The sequence below is a fragment of the Moschus berezovskii genome, chromosome 14, assembly GCF_049115385.1.
Source record: "Moschus berezovskii isolate FMDL1 chromosome 14, NW_MosBer_1.0, whole genome shotgun sequence".
Classification (NCBI taxonomy): domain Eukaryota; kingdom Metazoa; phylum Chordata; class Mammalia; order Artiodactyla; family Moschidae; genus Moschus; species Moschus berezovskii.
This window is the reverse complement of record NC_142473.1, coordinates 51,164,598-51,182,781: the sequence shown is the minus strand read 5'-3', so window position 1 is coordinate 51,182,781 and position 18,184 is coordinate 51,164,598. Positions and strand designations below refer to the sequence as shown.

General features: G+C 44.0%; 2 protein-coding genes across 3 annotated transcripts; both read left to right on the top strand.

The window, feature by feature from the left end:
* The first annotated feature begins 7,735 nt into the window (after nucleotides 1–7,735).
* OR52W1 (olfactory receptor family 52 subfamily W member 1) lies at nucleotides 7,736–8,780 on the top strand. The gene has a single exon (XM_055422547.2). The coding sequence runs from the start codon at nucleotides 7,821–7,823 to the stop codon at nucleotides 8,778–8,780; it is 960 nt and encodes a 319-aa protein (XP_055278522.2). The 5' UTR covers nucleotides 7,736–7,820.
* A 5,251-nt stretch (nucleotides 8,781–14,031) lies between these two features.
* C14H11orf42 (chromosome 14 C11orf42 homolog) lies at nucleotides 14,032–18,109 on the top strand. Of its 2 annotated transcripts, none has more exons than XM_088843126.1 (3): nucleotides 14,032–14,103; nucleotides 16,757–17,555; nucleotides 17,919–18,109. In XM_088843126.1, exons 1-3 carry the CDS (start codon nucleotides 14,032–14,034, stop codon nucleotides 18,107–18,109), a joined length of 1,062 nt encoding a protein of 353 aa, XP_088699252.1. The 2 variants fall into 2 exon arrangements, with proteins under 2 accessions (XP_088699252.1, XP_055279485.2); XM_055423510.2 differs by having other exon boundaries at nucleotides 17,821–17,951.
* Nucleotides 18,110–18,184: the final 75 nt, after the last annotated feature.

The window sequence follows — 18,184 nt, the reverse complement described above, 5'->3', positions numbered from 1 at the left end:
CATTCTATATATTGAGGGAAGTGTGGGTTACATGGGTGTCTACATATGTCAGAAGAAAGATTTTTTTGGAGCATCAAGAAGGAATAAAGAATAATGAAAAAACAGGAATGTGTGCAAATGCTTCTTCCCATGAGTTTTTTATATCACATGCAATGATTAAAACAAAAGTGATTACACCATCTGACACTCAAGACAATAATATTTTAAAATAGGAAGAGTAAAGGAACCTAAATGGAATGAAGGTTTTTCCTCTAAAAGTGGCAAAATGTTGTTGCCAGTGGACTATGAATAATTGTCCACAATAATTTTTAATAGAGCAACCACAAAGAAAACTATGCAAAGCCATATACTCAAAAAGTAAATCATGAAAAAATCCTAAAAATGTTCAAGCAATCCACAGAAAGGCAAGAAAACAGAAACAGAGGACTGAGACAGAGAAACAAACAGAAAGTAAATAATAAAATATCAGACTTAAGTCCCAACTCATTAATAACTACCTGAACTGTAAATGATCTAAACACACAAGCTAAAAAACAGAGATTGATAAAGTGGACTAACAAAAAAAAACCGATTATTCTGTTTATAAGAAATTCACTTCATATTCAATGACAAAGATAGGTTGAAAATAAAAGGAAAAATATATATATTATGCAAACATTCATTTAAAAATAAAAGCAGGAGTGGCTTATATTAATAGCAGATAAAGTAGACTACAACGGGTTTCCCAGGTGGCTCAGTGGTAAAGACTCTGCCTGCCATTGCAGGAGATGGTTCAGTCCCTAGGTCAGGAAGATACCCTGGAGCAGGAAATAGCAACACACTCCAGTATTATTGCCTGGAAAATTTCATGGACAGAGGAGTCTGGTAGGCTGGAGTCCAAGGGGTCGCAAAGAGTCAGACGCAACTGAGCAATTGAGCACATATGCATACACAAAGCAAAAATATTGCTAGTGACAAAGTGACATATTACATAACAATAAAAGTATCAATTAGCCAGGAAAATATAATGATCCTAAGTATGTACACACCAAACAACAGAGCCTCAAAACACATTAAGCATAAACTGAAAGAACTGGAAAGAAAAATAGACAAATCACAATTATAGTTTAGGACTCTAACAGCCCCCTCATTATTGAAGTTCTTCTATCTCTACAACTGATAAAACTACTAGACAGATTATGAACAAGGATGTAGGAGAACTGACCAACACAATCAAATAAGATCTGACTGACATATGTAGAAGACCACCCAACAAGAGATCAAACTTTTTTTTAATCAAGCAACCATGAAAAAATTACCAAGATAGCCATTATTATGAACCGTAAAACAAAACTTAGCAAATTTTTTCCAGTTTTATGGAGAAATAATCGACATACATGATGCTAAAGCACACTGCATAAGGCAAACAGCCTGATGATTTGATTTACATACATTGTGAAATGATTATCAAATAGGTTTGAGTAACAACAAAGGTCCGTCTAGTCAAGGCTATGGTTTTTCCAGTGGTCATGTATGGATGTGAGAGATGGACTGTGAAGAAAGCTGATCGCCGAAGAATTGATGCTTTTGAACTGTGGTGCTGGAGAAGACTCTTGAGAGTCCCTTGTACCGCAAGGAGATCCAACCAGTCCATTCTAAGGGAGATCGATCCTGGGTGTTCATTGGAGGGACTGATGCTGAAGCTGAAACTTCAATACTTTGGCCACCTCATGCGACGAGTTGACTCACTGGAAAAGACTCTGATGCTGGGAAAGGTTGGGGGCGGGAGAAGAAGGGGACGACGGAGAATGAGATGGCTGGATGGCATCACCGACTCTGTGGACATGAGTTTGAGTGAGCTCCGGGAGTTGGTGATGGATAGGGAGGCCTGGCGTGCTGTGATTCATGGGGTCGCGGAGAGTCGGACACGACTGAGCGACTGAACTGAACTGAACTGAACTGAACATACACCTTCTCATACAGATACAATAAAAAGAAAAAAAAGGGAAAAAATTTCTACTTGTGATTAGAGTTCATAGAATTTACCCTCAACTTTCCTATATATCACACAGTTGTATTAGCTGTGGTCATCCCGTTTTACATTTCATCCCCAGGACTAACTTACATCTAAAAATTTGTACCTTTTGACCACCTTCCTCCAATTTCTCTTCCCCCCACCCACCACCTCAGGTAACCAAAAGTCTGATCTCTTTTCCTATGAGTTTGGGGGATACTTTCTTTCTCCTTTTGGTTGCTATTTTTTCTTTAGATTCCACATACAAGTGAGATCATATAGTCTTTGTCTTTCTGAGTTATTTCACTTAGCATAATCCCTTCAAAGCCCATCCATATTACCACAAATGGTAGGATTTCCTCGTTTTTACAGCTGAATGATATTCCAGTGTGTGTGTATCTCACAACTTTATCCATTCATTCATCAACAGGCACTTAAGTTATTTCCTTGTGTTGGCTATTGTAAATAATGCTGCAGTGAACATGGGGGTATATATGTATATACCAGTCTGTTTCATGTTCAGTTCTAACTGTTGCTTCTTGACCTGCATACAGATTTCTCATGCGGCAGGTAAAGTGGTCTGGTATGCCCATCTCTTGAAGAATTTTCCACAGTTTGTTGTGATCCACACAGTCAAAAGCTTTGGCATATTCAATAAAGCAGAAGTAGATGTTTTTCTGGAAGTCTTTTGCTTTTTCAATGATCCAACAGATGTTGGCAATTTTATCTCTGGGGCCTCTGTCTTTTCTAAATCCAGCTTGAACATCTAGAAGTTCACGGTTCACATATTGTTGAAGCCTAGCTCAAAGAATTTTGAGCATTACTTTGCTAACTTTTGAGATGAGTGCAATTGTGTGGTAGTTTGAATATTCTTTGGCATTGCCTTTCTTTGAGATTGGAATGAAAACTGATCTTTTCCAGTCCTGTGGCCACTGCTGAGTTTTCCAAATTTGCTGGCATATTGAGTAAAGCATTTTCACAGCATCATCTTTTAGGATTTGAAATAGTTCAACTGGAGTTTCATCACCTCCACTAGCTTTGTTCATAGTGATGCTTCCTAAGGCCCACTTGGCTTCCTATTCCAGGATGTCTGGCTCTAGGTGAGTGATCACACCATTGTGGTTATCTGGGTGATAAAGATCTTTTTTGTATAGTTCTTCTGTGTATTCTTGCCACCTTTTCATCTTCTGCTTCTGTTAGGTCCATGACATTTCTGTCCTTTATTGTGCCCATCTTTGCATGAAATATTTCCCTTGGTATCTCTAATTTTCTTGAAGAGATCTCTAATCTTTCCCATTCTACTGTTTTCCTCTATTTCTTTGCATTGATCACTGAGGAAGGATTTCTTATCTCTCCTTGCTATTCTTTGGAACTCTGCATTTAAATGGGTCTATCTTTCCTTTTCTCCTTTGCTTTTAGCTTCTCTTCTTTTCTCAGCTATTTGTAAGGCCTCCTCAGACAACCACTTTGCCTTTTTGCATTTCTTTTTCTTGGGGATGGCCTCCTGTACAATGTCACGAACCTCCATCCATAGTTTTTCAGGCAATCTGTCTGTCAGATCTAATCCCTTGAATCTATTTGTCACTTCCACTGTATAATCAAGAGGGATTTGATTTAGGTCATACCTGTATGTATGTATGTATACAGCTGATTCATGTTGTTGGGACAGCAGAAACTAGCACAACATTGTAAAGAAATTATACTACAATTAAAAAAATAAAGAAAATGTCAATTTATTGCAAAACCAATACAATATTGTAAAGTAATTAGCCTCCAATTAAAATAAATAAATTTATACTAACAAAATTTTTTAAATTAAAAAAACAGTATGATATTGGCAGAAAAGTAGCCAAATAGACCAATGGAACAGAATTGAGAGCCTAGGAATAAACCCAAGTATATACAGTCAACTAATATTTGACAAGGAAGCTAAGAATACTCAGTAGAGAAAAGATAGCTTCCCATTACCTAGCTATTTTACACATGGTAGTGTGTATATGTCTATACTACTCTCTCAGTTCTTCCCACCCTCTCTTTCCCCAGTGTGTCCAGTTTTATAACTATAGAGTATAGCTTTATGATCTTCTTTCTCAGGATGTCTTTGGTTATTCAAGGTCTTTGTGGTTCCTTATAAATTTTAAGAGGTTTTTTCTACTGCTGTAAAAAAAATGCTATAGGAATCTTGATAGAGATTGCATTGAATCCATAGATGACCTTTGGTAGTAATGACATTTTAATAAAATAATTCTTCCTCCATGAACACATTTCCCATTTATCTGTCTTGTTCGATTTCTTTCATCAATGTCTTATAGCAATAGCTTTTAGAATAGAGATATTTCATCTTAGTCAAATTTTTTCCTAATTTTATTTTTTTGTTTTTGATGCTATTATAAATGAGATCAATTTTTTTTTCATAAAATTTGTCATTAGTATATAAAATGCTATTGATTTTTGGAAGTTAATTTTGTATCTGCAAGTTTATTGAATTCATTGATCAGTTCTAACAGCTTTTTGATTGTCTTCAGGATTTTCTCTATGTAAAAATCATGTCATCTAAAAAGAGAGACCATTTTGCTTCTTCCTTTCCACTTCAGATACCTTTTATTTCTTTTTCTTGCCTTCTTGTCCTAGCCATGACGTCTAGTGCTATGTTGAAAATGGGTGCTGAAAGTGGCTGACAGTGGTGAAACTGTCTTGTTTCGATTTGGACACATTTTCAACATCTCACCATTGAGTACAGTGAAAAGTTGATATGAGCTTGTCATACATACATGGCCTTTTTATGAGATATATTCCTTCTGTGCCTAATTTGTTAAGAGTTTTTATCATAAGAGGATGTTGAATTTTGTCAAGCTTTTTCTGCATCTATTCAGATGATCATGTGATTCGTTTTTCATTTTATTAACATGATGTATCACATTGCTTAATTTGTGTTTATGCTGAATCACCCTTGAATCCTAGGGAAAATCCTATACTTGATCCTGATTTATGATCCTTTTAATGTATTGTTGAATTTGTTGCTGATATTTTAGTGAGGATTTTTGCATTTATGTTCAATTGACCTGTAATTCTCTTTTTTGTGCCTATGATATCTTTGTCTGGTTTTGCTATCAGGGTGGTGCTGGCCTCATAGAATGAGTTAAGAATCCTTCCTTATCCTGCAAGATTTTGGAATAGTTTGAATTTGATTTGTTGTACTTTATTGAGAATCTTTGCATTTATATTTATCAGGGATACTGGCCTGTAGTTTTCTTTTCTAGTAGTGTCCTTTTCTGATTTGGTTATCAGAATGCTGGTCTTATGAAATGAGTTTGGGAGTTTTCCCTCCTCTTCAACTTTTTTGAAAGAGTTTAAGAAGGCCTGGGTTAATCCTTATTTAAAATATTTGGCAAAAATTTACTAGTGAAACCATCCGGTCCTGGACTTTTCTTCATTGGTAGAATTTTGATTACTGATTCAATCTCCTTACTAGTAATTGATCTATTCAGATTTTCTATTTTTTTCCTGATCCAGTCTTGAGTTATAAGTTATGCTTCTAAGGATTTTTCCATTTCTTCTAGGTCATACAGTTTGTTGGTATAGTTCCATTCACAGTAGCCTCTTATAATTCTTAGAATTTCTGTGGTATCCATTCTGTCTCCTTTTCATTTGTAATTTTATTGATTTGATCTCTTTTTTGTTTCCCTTGGTGAGTCTAGCTAAGGATTTATTAGTTTATCTTTTCAAATAACTAACTTTGTTTGGTTAATATTTTCTATTTTTCCTGTTCATGTCTTTCTGTTCTAATCTTTTCTTTCTTCTGGTAACCTTGGGCTCAGTTTGTTCTTTTTCCAGTTCCTGAAGGGGGAGAGTGAGGTTGTTTAAATGGAATCGTTCTTGTTTTTTAATGCAGGCATTTATTGCTGATATTCCCCCTTAGAACTGCTTTGGCTCATCCCACAAGTTCTTTTATATCCTAACCGTTTAACATGTAAAACAGCACTACCATTTGTCCTAGGTTCACATTCTTTCTCAAATGTTTCACTGATGAAGATTTTAATGTTATGTCCCTACTCCTATTTTTTCCATAGTCCCTGTGATTTTGTTATTTTATCTTACATACTGTGGTGATTTTTAGAATATGTCTCATCATAGCAGAAAGAATTTTACTCAGTGGACTTATGGTGGATGGTGAATCTTTTTCATTTCCATGGATACCGAAGGCTTCTGAAACTGTAGGCACCACTGTTAGTCAGCAAATGCTGTCTGGGTGGCCATTTGGGCCAGCAGTTTTGTCCCACAATTAAGAGCAATAAATATTTATTCATTGACAGTTAACTACCAGATATTATGATAAGTGGTGGTTATACTGAGGGTAATAAGCACTGCCTGTAACATTTTCAGTCTAGTGGAGGAAAGAGAGACAAGTAATTACAATAGAGGGGAACTGATGCTATTAAAGAAGAAAGAAAGCAAGGTCTTTTCTCTCCAGACATCAGTGAGTCAGCCAAGACCTCCCAGAGAAAGTTTCCTCTAACCCAGATCTTTCAATCCCAAAAGTCAGTCTCTGTCATTGTCCCCATCTCTGCCTCTTTACTTCCTGAGTTACCCAGGCTACCAGACGCAGAACAAGGAATTGTTAATATGGCCCAGGAGGGAGGGGTACGGGCCCTGAGGGAAGCAGGTAGAACAGCCACATAAAGGGCCCCACAGGCATCAGTCAAGGTGAAGAGAAGCTGCAAACACATGGTGCCAGACCTTTCCTCAGTCAAGTCTTCTGGGGCTTTTTTTCTCCTTCATTTATCCATCCAACCTTTAAGTTTCTGCTGTGGGCATGGTTCTGGGAGAAGCTGGTTCTACTCACGCTGCTTCCTCCAACACCAGTGATATTTCCTCCTCCTCTGGCTGCTAGTCTGTGTTGAGGGCCATTTCCTCCCCCTCTGTCACCTGCTCTGCTTCTGGCACCCCACGAATGAGACTCAATTCTGGAATGTGACTCCCCTTCTGGAATGTGAAGAAGGAAAGGAGACAGAGAAGCTCCTTTCTTTGCTGCCATCTCTTTCTCCGTTGCATGCCACGTCAATTCTCCGTTGCTTGCCCAGCGTCAGTTCTCCAGCCCGTGTTCAAGTTCACTACTTCAGCATGGAGTGAAGAATAACAGAAGAACCCCACACCCCAAAAACCCACCAGGTTTTCTCCTATCGCATCAGCCTCCTTACTTTGCTCCAGGTCCCTTCTGCCTCCTCCTTCTGTTTCTTTCTCTCTACTCTTTTCCTTTCTTCTTGGAGGGCTGGTGCCCAGAATGTTAAAGCTGGGCAACACTTAAGATGATTGTGCCCACCCCTGCTGCAGGGCTGAGGAAGCTGGGCCCAGGAGTTCTGCCTAAGATACAGTCAGGAACAGGACCAGCCTGAGGCCTGATCCCCACCCAGCACTGGCTTTCTCTCCATCTACAGAGACTGAGACTGACTCTACTTGGACTCTGAGGAAGAAAAAACTCATCTCAGCTCCACTCTCAGCTGAGCCCCAACTGGAGGGCTCCAGCTATTCTAGCACTGCAGCAGTGACACCCCCACTTCACTTCCACTGTTCCCCTTTGCTCCCCTAACACTCATGGGCTTTCAGGCAAAAGGATTCTTCCACCCTAGCTAGGGTTGTGACCTTGATTATCCAAGGTTATATCCATATAACCCCAATCAAAGGTTATACTACTGCCTCCCAGCCCTGCATGACTCCTACACATACATGGATGGATCTGTGCCACTGTGACACCCCCAAAATCTCTCCCTTTCTCCTTCGCCCATCATGAGTCATGCTTCCATGAGCCCAAAAGCTCTGACCCCACAGGATGACAGAAGCTCCACAGCCCAACTCTACTTTCTCACGCCCAACTTTCTTCATACTGACTGGCATCCCAGGACTAGGGGGTGCACAGGCCTGGTTGACACTGGTCTTTGGGCCCATGTATCTGCTTTCCCTGCTGGGCAATGGAGCACTGCTGGCAGTGGTGCAGACAGACTCCACACTGCATCAGCCCATGTTTCTGCTCCTGGCCACCCTGGCAGCCACAGATCTGAGCTTAGCCACATCTATAGCTCCAGGGCTGCTGGCTGTGCTGTGGCTCGGGCCCCGGACTGTGCCATACGCTGCCTGCCTGGTCCAGATGTTCTTTGTTCACGCACTGACGGCCGTGGAATCCGGTGTACTGTTGGCCATGGCCTGTGACCGTGCTGTTGCAGTAGGGCGTCCATTGCACTACCCCATCCTAGTCACCAAAGCCCGTGTGGGGTATGCAGCCCTGGCACTGGCACTAAAAGCTGTGGCTATCGTTGTGCCTTTCCCTCTGCTGGTTGCACGATTTGAGCACTTCCAAGCCCGGACCATAGACCATGCCTACTGTGCACACATGGCGGTGGTGGAGCTGGTGGTGGGTAACACACGAGCCAACAACTTGTATGGGCTGGTGCTTTCGTTGGCTGTGTCGGGTATAGATATTCTAGGCATCACAGGCTCCTATGGGCTCATTGCCCACACTGTGCTGCAGCTGCCTACCCGGGAAGCCCGTGCCAAGGCCTTTGGTACATGCAGTTCCCACATCTGTGTCATCCTAGCCTTCTATGTGCCTGGCCTCTTCTCCTACCTCACACACCGCTTTGGTCGTCACACCGTCCCCAAGCCTGTGCACATCCTTCTCTCTAATATCTATTTGCTGCTGCCACCTGCCCTTAACCCTCTCATCTATGGGGCCCGCACCAAGCAGATTAGGGACCAGCTCCTAGAAATCTTCACATTCAAGAAAAGCCAGTGAAAACAAGGGAGCCTGCGGGTGGGAGATGGGGGACATTCAGAGGAGTCTGGGGTCTGGAGGCATGGTGTCATCTTTGTCCCATGATCTGCGTATGACTGTGACAACCACTCAACAGATACTTGCTGTGAAGTCTCTGTGTACCAGTGGCATCTATAGACTGGTCTAGCCATGCATCCTGCTTGAGAGGAGACAGGAGATGGGCAACCATGTTGACATGCAGAGGAGATAAGAAAAGGTGCCAGGGAATAATCATGGGATCACAATACACACAATTTAACTTAAAACCACCCTCCTCCTTCTCCCCCAACTTTGCTCCATCATTTTAACCTAAGTCTGCCCACATTCCCACACTAAAGCTTCTCTACAGATCCTGGACCCAGGGGTCTGGAAAAAGTGACACAGGCTCTGGAAGCAAGTGCTTGGGCACCTGTCTGGGATTATAGCCCTCCCTCTATGCCTGGAGCCTGATTCTGTTTTCAGTCTATCCTTCGGGAAGGAGTTAAGCAAGCTTATTCCCTACTTTCTGATAATTGGGATAAGGTGCCCTGGATTCCAAAATTTTTCCAAGACCCTGATCCTAAAGACATTCTAAGTTCAGAGAACCTTCTTGGTCTCTATATGTAAACCACTGTTCCCCCTACCCTCACTGCCCTGCCAAAGTCTCAGATATCGATGACTAGAACTTCTCTCCCTGGGTCTATAGCTTCAGGGTTCAGGGGTTCAACTGAAAGAAATTTTGATAGCCCAGAAAATCATTGTAACCACTTCACCTGCTTGCCAGAGATCATCATCTTCTCTTACCAACATGTACTTTTGTGCATCCTCAAACAAGAATATAGAATTCTCAAATAAAGTTCTCATCAGCACCCGCATTTGTCCTGGCCAGCATCATGAGAAGCACACGATGTTGGTGCAATATGATGAAATAGAAATATTTCACATTGCTGTGGCTGCCAGAGAACAGATATTAAACAGGAAGTGTCATGGTGTTGCCTAACATGGGATTCACTTGCTGCTAAAAAAAAACTCCACACTGCAAGGACCTTGCACAGAAAGATCTTTCAAGCCAGCATTAAGTCTGGGTGCGTGGTCAGTCATGTGTTCAGTTGTGTCCAACTCTGCGACCCCAGGCACTCTAGCCCATCAGGTTCTTCTGTCCATGGGCTTTCCCAGGCAAGAATACTGGAGTGGGTTACCATTTCCTCCTCCAGGGGATCTTCCCTACCCATCTTCTGCACTGCAGGAGGATTCTTTACTGCTGAGCCACCAAGGAAGCCCAGCGTTAAGTCTAGAATGAGTATATTCTCACATAAAAGGTAGGGACACAGTTACGCGGTCAGAGAAAGCTGCAGGCTGCACAGCCAGACCTAACCTCTCTGGGAAAATGATCAAAACAGTGGGTACTGGAGTTAATTAATCACAAAGACCTGAACCGGGAGCTTTCGGACCACTCAGCACAGACAGCTGGACTGAGCACCATGGGATGCCACACGGGAGGCCGTGGATCTGAAGAAAAGCAAGTGATGCCATCTCCAGGTCTTCATCAACAAGTAACTACACAGATAGCCCAGAAGCTGTGTGATTTTCAGAGTGTTGTCACACTGAAGCCAAGTGGACAAGGAGCAAATCCAGTTTTTCTCAGCCCAAGTGTGGACTCGGTCATTCTCAAGGCTAACCTTCTTCATGAAGTTCTGAGGTAAAAAACCATCCAGGCAATGATTTTGCAGATAACTTTGATAAAATTCTAACCCTAGTGGGTCATCGATCTTTTAAGATGTACACATCTTTCTCTTAGTGAAACCTCCTCAAAAAATCTATATTGACAAAATAATTAGAGATGGGAACAAACATGTATGCAGTAAGATATTTATTACAACATTATTATAAAGAAATATAAAGAAATGTGTGACAGTCCTGTGTCACACACACACACACGCACACACACACACGCACACACGCACGTATGCGCGCACACCCACACACCTTCCCCCTCTGGTACATGAAAAGGGAAATCATATGCAGCCAATGTTCAAAAGCAATGAATCCTGTCCCCCACCAACCACAGGAAGCCTCTGTTCTAAGGCACCTTCACTCTGGGGTTGTGCACAACTCCCAAGGCAGCTGAGTCCAAAGCCGTACACTGTCCACTGTAAGTCAAAGAGTCCACCCCCTTGGACATTTGTATTTTGTTTTGGATTGAGATTGCATACATACCTACCATGTGGTGTGTTAAGAAGGCTTTTCTGGCACGCTTACTCCTCCACAACCTGAGAACAATTATAAGCCCATAATCCCTTATCTATAATTCCAAAATAAAAAAATCTCTGAAGACACAATAGTTTGTTCATAACTTTGACCCAAAATCTGGCCTGACCCGTCACGATAATATTTATAATATTTATTTATCTCACTTAGTGTGAATATTCATATTATTTAGCTATAGAAACACTTGATAGATTTGATTACAGTAGGGCACTGCCCTGAATCTCACTGGGGTATTCCTTTACGTATCATAAAGGCACTATATTCCCTTTCTAAAATCTGAATCATCCTGAATTCCAAAACATACCCATCCCAAAAGATTTCAAATAAGGGATTAGGGACCTGTAGGATTATCCCTGTAGCCCAAGAGAAGTGAAGAGACCTGTTAGGACTCTGTCACTCTAAAGTCTTTGCTACCAATACTATTCTATACTACCCTAGAAGTTCTTGCAGAAAGCAGCACTGTTCTCTGGATAACAGCCCCCACCTGTTTGTTCCCCTCATGCTCTCCACTCTGGTCACTCCTTAAATACGCTGATGAGCTGTGCCCCTTTCCCAAGGGAGACCACAGAAGGTGCTACAGTGGTGGAAAAACCCATGAACAGGTTATGGCCCAAACAGACCAGTCCTTGGGCTCATCAATTCCACCCAGAACTCAGCTGTCATCTCTTTTCCTTCAACAATTTTCAGTCTCAGATTCTATGTGCCAAAAGGAAAGACAGATTTACTTAGGGTAGGGCAATAAGGGATTAGGGAGTCTGGAGAATCATGGTAATCAGACAGCAGGAGAGAGAAGACAGAAGTGTAGGATTCCGGCCAAGGAGTTAACTGTACCCAATTTCCCCTCTGAGCCCCTGCTATGAACAAAAATCTGAAAAGAGAGCCTCATCTGATTTCACCAACAGCACATCATCCCTGCACCTGCTTCATCCACCTGCTTCTCAATCTGGATCCCCCGCAGGAGACAGATGTGTACTCCCTCCTCTGTCCCCCAGCAGCTCTCACTGTCTCCATCCCTATGCACCTGTCTCCCTGCACTGAGGGCCAGCCTTCCCCTAAGCATCCTGTCTCCCTGCACTGAGGGCCAGCCTTCCCCCAAGCATCCCGTCTCCCTGCACTGAGGGCCAGCCTTCCCCCAAGCATCCTGTCTCCCTGCACTGAGGGCCAGCCTTCCCCCAAGCATCGTGTGCTTGTCTGCTCTCTACCTTGTCCACCTCACTCAGAATTCCTTCCTGAGAGAAAAGAGGTGCCAACTATACTTTACGAGGTGACCTCTCCTCATCAACCATAATTAAAGATGTGCCAAAGGGACATCAGAAGGAAGAGACTTGGTTTCATGTAACAAGAAACTTGGGATTTCTGGTTTGGTCTACTGCACCTCTTCTCTCATCCTACCCATTTCCTTTTCATCACACCTCATTGTACTTCCACCTGCACACAGCTCTCCCAACACACTCAGGTGAGCAGAAGGAACATGTTAATCTCTCCCTTCACCAAAAAGAACTACTGGTTAAAGGTTAAAGCTGGAGTCAGGCAGGCGTGGATTTGAATCCCAGATCCTCCAATAACTCACTGTATGCCTTGCAGTAAATTTATTTAACCTCTCTGATCCTGCTAATTCATCCATAAAATGGAAATGACACTATCTATTTCAAGGATTACTAAAAGGTTCACTAAGATAATTCATCTGAAGGGTTTGGAATAGTCTCTAACACAATTTTAACAAATATTTGAATATTAATTCTTCTCCTGGACCATGGCGCATGCTCAGTCTAACCTTTGCTCAAAGACCTGATATCCTAGCTCTGTCTAGGAAGCTAGACCAACCCTCTCCTGTGGCCAGTCACTGCTCCTCTAGGAAACTTTTCCTGGCAACACTCTCTCCCACCATGGTAGGACCCTTCCCAGTGCCCCATACTCATATTACCTCAGCCATCTCAGACAATGGCCAACTTTGTGGGGTAACCCTACATGCTGGGGAGGGATAGGGGAGGATGCACCCCACATGCTAGGGGTCTTCACAGGCACACAGGAGTGGAGTGGGAAAGTAGCTACTAGAAAGACTCTCTAGAGTGGTTCTTCTCCAGGGGAAAAAACCACTCACCAGGTTGAGATTTTTGGGCAGAGACACAAGTGAAAACCAAAGATTAGGGCCATAAAGAACATCCACCAGATACAAAGCAGCCTAGGAAAGGGAACAGAGGATCAAGAATATTTTTCTTAAATTTACCTGGGAAATTCTGGCTTCCTGAAAATTCTCTCCAGTTACTAAGGCAACACTACCCCAATTCGATTCTTACCCTGCACACTGTCACTGCTCAGCTTGGCACCCTCCTACACACATCTGGTTTTTATTGCAATTGTAACCCACTCATTAATAATGGGTTTCAACCTAGGCTGCACATTAGAATTGCCTGGGAGCTTTTAGAATTCCTGATGCCCAGGCATATTCCTGACCAATTAAATCAAAATCCTTGGGCATAGGATCCAGGTACTAGTAATTTCTAAAGCTTTCAGTTACTTCCAAAGTACAGCCAAGGTTCAGAGCCACTGCTTTGTTCTCAGTTTAAGTCCTGATCTTTGTGCTTCTCCCATGTCTTTCAAGACCCCAATCCAACCTCACAAAGAAGTCTGACAACAGAGCATTGCAAATTGCTTTAAGGAGGAAAGGCTTGATCCTGTTTCCTTAAAGAATTCAGACCAAGAACCACACACACACATAAACACATCCTAATGGATACCTGAATCTTCCTCCCCCACTAAAGCAGGAGAATGAACAGGTTGACTAAAAAGTATGCACTCAGGTTGTGGGTACAGTGAGGTTATGAAAGTGATTACCCTCTCCCCACCTAAGGCCCCAACACCCAGCAGGACCTCTGTGACCTCATGCTGCAGTAGGTCAGAGTCTGGCACCTGGGGCCTCACCTCCCTGGGCAGCTTGGGGTTCCTGCAGCAGCCACTGCCTGCCTAACCCCTCCCACACCCCATCATGTTGGTTGGTACCCCCCACCTGCTGACACTGGATGAAGCTGATGCCACCTGGACTCTCATCAAAGATAAGGTAGGAAAAGAGGGCAAAAGAGGAAACAACACAGTGTAACCTACAGAGGTCTCAGCAGCTTGTAAGTAGGAAGAGGTTGGAAGGGTGAAGACAGTAATAACTAACATTTACTCAGTGCTGTCCTGTGTGAGGCATGGCACTGAGCGCTCCAAGTACTGCACTGAGTGTCCAATTTGATTACAACTGCAAAACAGTAAGAAACTCCCTTGAACGACAACGGATGGAGAGTGAGGAGAGCGGGAAGAAGTGCTATGCTGGGGAGACTGTCAGGAAGGCTTCCTGGAGTGAGAAACATTCTAGCTCTACAAGTAGAAGTTATTCACATGGAGGGAAGAGGAATACCTGGCACATAAAGAGTGCGTAAGAAACACCTCAACGGGGAGAGGGGGCCAGCAGTGAGTAAACAGTGTACTAACTAAAGGCAGAACAGGTACAAAAGCCAAGAAAGGGAAAAGAAAAACGTGTATTAGTGAACTGCAAATAGTCCTCTGGAACAGAGGTCAAAGAAGTAGTGATGAAAATGAGGAAGAAGAGGTACAGGGACTAATGGTGAAAGGGCTTTTACATTTTCTAAGGAACCTGAACTTTACCTTTGACCTCTTCACAGATATTCCCTCCAGTTTAACTTCCATAGAATGAGAAACTTGGGTTTTGAACCAAAATATACAGATTTTCAGAAGCAGGCAGATTTAAGCTCTATCTGAGTTGCCAGTGTCCAAAAAACCACACCAAATTTAGATGGCCACTAATTTCTGAGATTAGAGAACTTAGGGATCAATTCTGGTCATGTTATCTGAATTAAAGTGAATTTGAAGCATTTGCAGAAGGCAACCCACCAAGTTTAAAACAATCATCTTGAAGTGCCCAATAAACTCAAAGCAGCCTTAATGGCACGTAACTCCCATTTGAAATGGAGTACTTGCTCACCACAGAGGTCAGCTTTCCAGGCAGAAAGAGAAGAGCCAAGGTCCTCCCAAGAATGAGAGCAACTAGTCTCAGCAATGGGAAAGGATGGTCCTGATCAATCGGGATGAAGTAAATGAGCTCTTTAACTATCAGAAAGCTACACCACCTCTGAGAATCAGGAAAACTCCCTGTCCTATTTAAATGGAAAATTGTCAGGAAAGTCAGGGTAGAGACATACAGGATAAATCACTGGTGATACATGACAAATTCAAGGAGTAGGACACATTTGGAAACACCTGGTTTCCTCTCTCCAGAAATGCTGAGTTAGTGGGCACTTGTAGAACATCTCACTAAACAGGATGTAGCTCAAGAGCTCCCTATTCAGAATTCAAACCACCAAGGTACCTCCAGGAAGATAATCTTCCACCATCACTTTCATGGGCTGCCCCTGCAAGAGGCTAAATTTGCAGGCCTCTAAGTCCTCAGAACTTCCACCCAGAAGTGCAGTGGAAGCAGGCAGTGGTCTCAAATGGTGACTCTGCCAAGAACACACTCACCCTAGCACAAAGCTGAGCACTTTATTATTCCTACTTTAGGATAACATTGGGGCCCTCAGGGTAAGAATAAAGGTCTAATAAATTTCCATGGCAAAAACCAAGCACAAAAAGGCCAAGACAAGAAGGACCAAACCAAGAGGAACTGTGATCCCGTAAAAGCCTATTGGAACTAGTATTACAAACATAAGGCCTCAAATCCACACAAGAACTATCCTTCAGTTCAGGCAGAAGGTGTATGCTAAGGGGTTAAAGACAAAGTATAATAAGCATGGACTCCCAAACCTATTTGTGTATCTACTCTTGGTTAATAACAGCACTCATCTAACCAATCACCTAAGAATAATTGTTGAGGATGACTTTTCCCTCACCCCTTAAGTGACCAAGTCCTCCTAATTCTATAACCTAAGTATCTTCCCCCAGGGTTTTACTTCAGGGCCTTGCCATGTCTTGCCTGGAATTTTACAATGCTCTTAACTGACTTTCCTCTATTTTATGCCTTCTTAGACAAAATTAACTTTCTAAAATGCCTACCTGATTCGTGCCCCTCCTAACCAGAGCCCTTCAAGTGGCTTCCCACTGTCCTCAGGATAAAATTCCCATCAGTTAGTACACACGTAAGGCCTTGAATAATTAAGCTCCTGTATCCTTGTCCCTCTCCATACTCTACACTTCAGTTCAGTTCAGTCGCTCAGTCATGTCCGACTCTTTGCGACCCCATTAATCACAGCATGCCAGGCCTCCCTGTCTACACTTAATATGAAATTATATGTTCCTGACTATGCCCCTCTTAGTTTGTAAGTTCAAGTTTTTTCACTGGCTGTTCCCTCTGCCTGGACTGACCATTCTCTTAGCTTACTAATTCCCTCAAAGCTAAAGTATCACCACCTATCTTTGATCCTCTTCAATCAAAGACAAAGGCTGTTAAATCATCTGCTCTGCAGTTTGCTCTCTCAGATGTTTTAGGACAAGGACAAAGTCTCTTGTATCTAGCAGTCTGGCACACAGCAGACATTCAGGTTTTGCTATAGGGATGAACTGGGAGACAAGCAAGAAGCACCACACTTTGAGCACACTGTGGAGTGTAAAGAACAGTGACAGTGGGAGGGTCCATCTAGAGCAGGCTACCAGGTCAACTAACTCCTAACCTAGCCCCTAACTCAGTCCCTGACCTATATACTGACTGCCCACAGGTTATCGAGGAGCGCTTTGGGCCCAATGTAGTGGCAGTACCTTTTCTGTCTGATGCAGCGTGCTATGACTTACTGGGTGTTCTAGTGAAACAGTCCCGCCCAGCCCACAGCCGCCTGGCTCTGCCAGGTCGGCAGGGCCGGCGGGCACTACAACCAGTGGGGCTGCTACCAAACCTCCTGGAACAGGCAGGCTCTGAGGGTGCCTTCGCCCACTGCACTCGAGAATACTCACCAAACAGCCGAGCAGAGATAACCTATGAAGAAATGCGACTGCTGGATGGACAGCCCTGCCGGATCCGCTTACACATGGGGGGTCTACGCAAGAAGATGGCCTTCCTGCTGCTGCCACCAGGGCAGGTGAGCCTACAGCAGTCTCTTCCCTGGCTCCGAAGCACCCACAGCATCTACATCATCTACCAGGTCTTCTCCTGTTCCTGGCTACAGCTGGGGCTGCTACCGACAGCCCGTGAGCCCCAGCTGCTCCGGTTACAACGGTCACTGCCTATTGCCTTCTCCTGCCTCAAGTTTTCACTGCAACCCAAGGGAGTGCTGGGACCACAGAAGCCCCTGATCAAAGACCCACTGCCCCAAGGGGCCAGCTGGGCCAGACCCAACCTCAGCATTATGCCACCTCTGGCCCCTACATCAGTCTCTGATGATATCCCCGAAGCTGCTGATGTGCCCCCACCTGTCCCAGCCCCACCTACGCCACCTCCCCAAGAAGGGCCAGAGGGCAGACCAACCAGATTCTCCTACAAGGGCCGAAACCCCTTCCGAAGGGGGCCCCAGATGCTCTCAGGTACTGCTAGAGGAAATGAAGATGAGAGGGCTGGGATATGGTGGAGGGAAAGTGCATGGGGTGTATAGCCCAGGAATGTGTGGGCCACACGTAACTCCACATGGGACCCTGGTCAAGGGGATGGAGTAAGGGAGCCAGGGGAGGGTGAGATGGAAGCATGGTCCTGGTGAGGGGGTGGGTACAGCACAGAAGACCAGAGGGAGGGACCAGGGAGGCAGAAAGACCAGGGCACGAGTCAAGCTGTGACTATCCCCAACCCTGGCAGAGAACTGGCTCTTCAGCCCCCGCAGCCCCCCACCAGGAGCCCAGGGTGGGGGCCCCGGGGACCCCGACCGGCACTCCATGTCCCTGCCCCTGCTGCAGGGTCTATCCTCGGAGTTCGACAGCGACGAATGAAGCTGAGGCGAAAGATGCAGGGGGCGAGGCCCCCAAGATCTGACATAGGGGTGCTTGTCCCCAATAAACATCAACTGCTGCTCCCCCAAACTTCCTGGGCCCATGCTGCTTCTTCCTGTGGGGATCTGGAGGAGGAAAGTCCCAGCTTTTTTCCCTAGGCTTCCTGTCCCCTCACCCTCTAAAGGCATAAGAAGTACCTTGAAACCTTGGGATCATGTCCTCACCAGACAGAA

Coding starts and splice junctions, on each gene's coding strand:
- OR52W1 (XM_055422547.2), top strand. CDS start 7,821: ATGACAGAAGCTCCACAGCCCAACTCTACTTTCTCACGCCCAACTTTC.
- C14H11orf42 (XM_088843126.1), top strand. CDS start 14,032: ATGTTGGTTGGTACCCCCCACCTGCTGACACTGGATGAAGCTGATGCC. Junction 14,104..16,756: donor GGACTCTCATCAAAGATAAG/GTAGGAAAAGAG, acceptor GACTGCCCACAG/GTTATCGAGGAGCGCTTTGG. Junction 17,556..17,918: donor GGGGCCCCAGATGCTCTCAG/GTACTGCTAGAG, acceptor CCCCTGCTGCAG/GGTCTATCCTCGGAGTTCGA.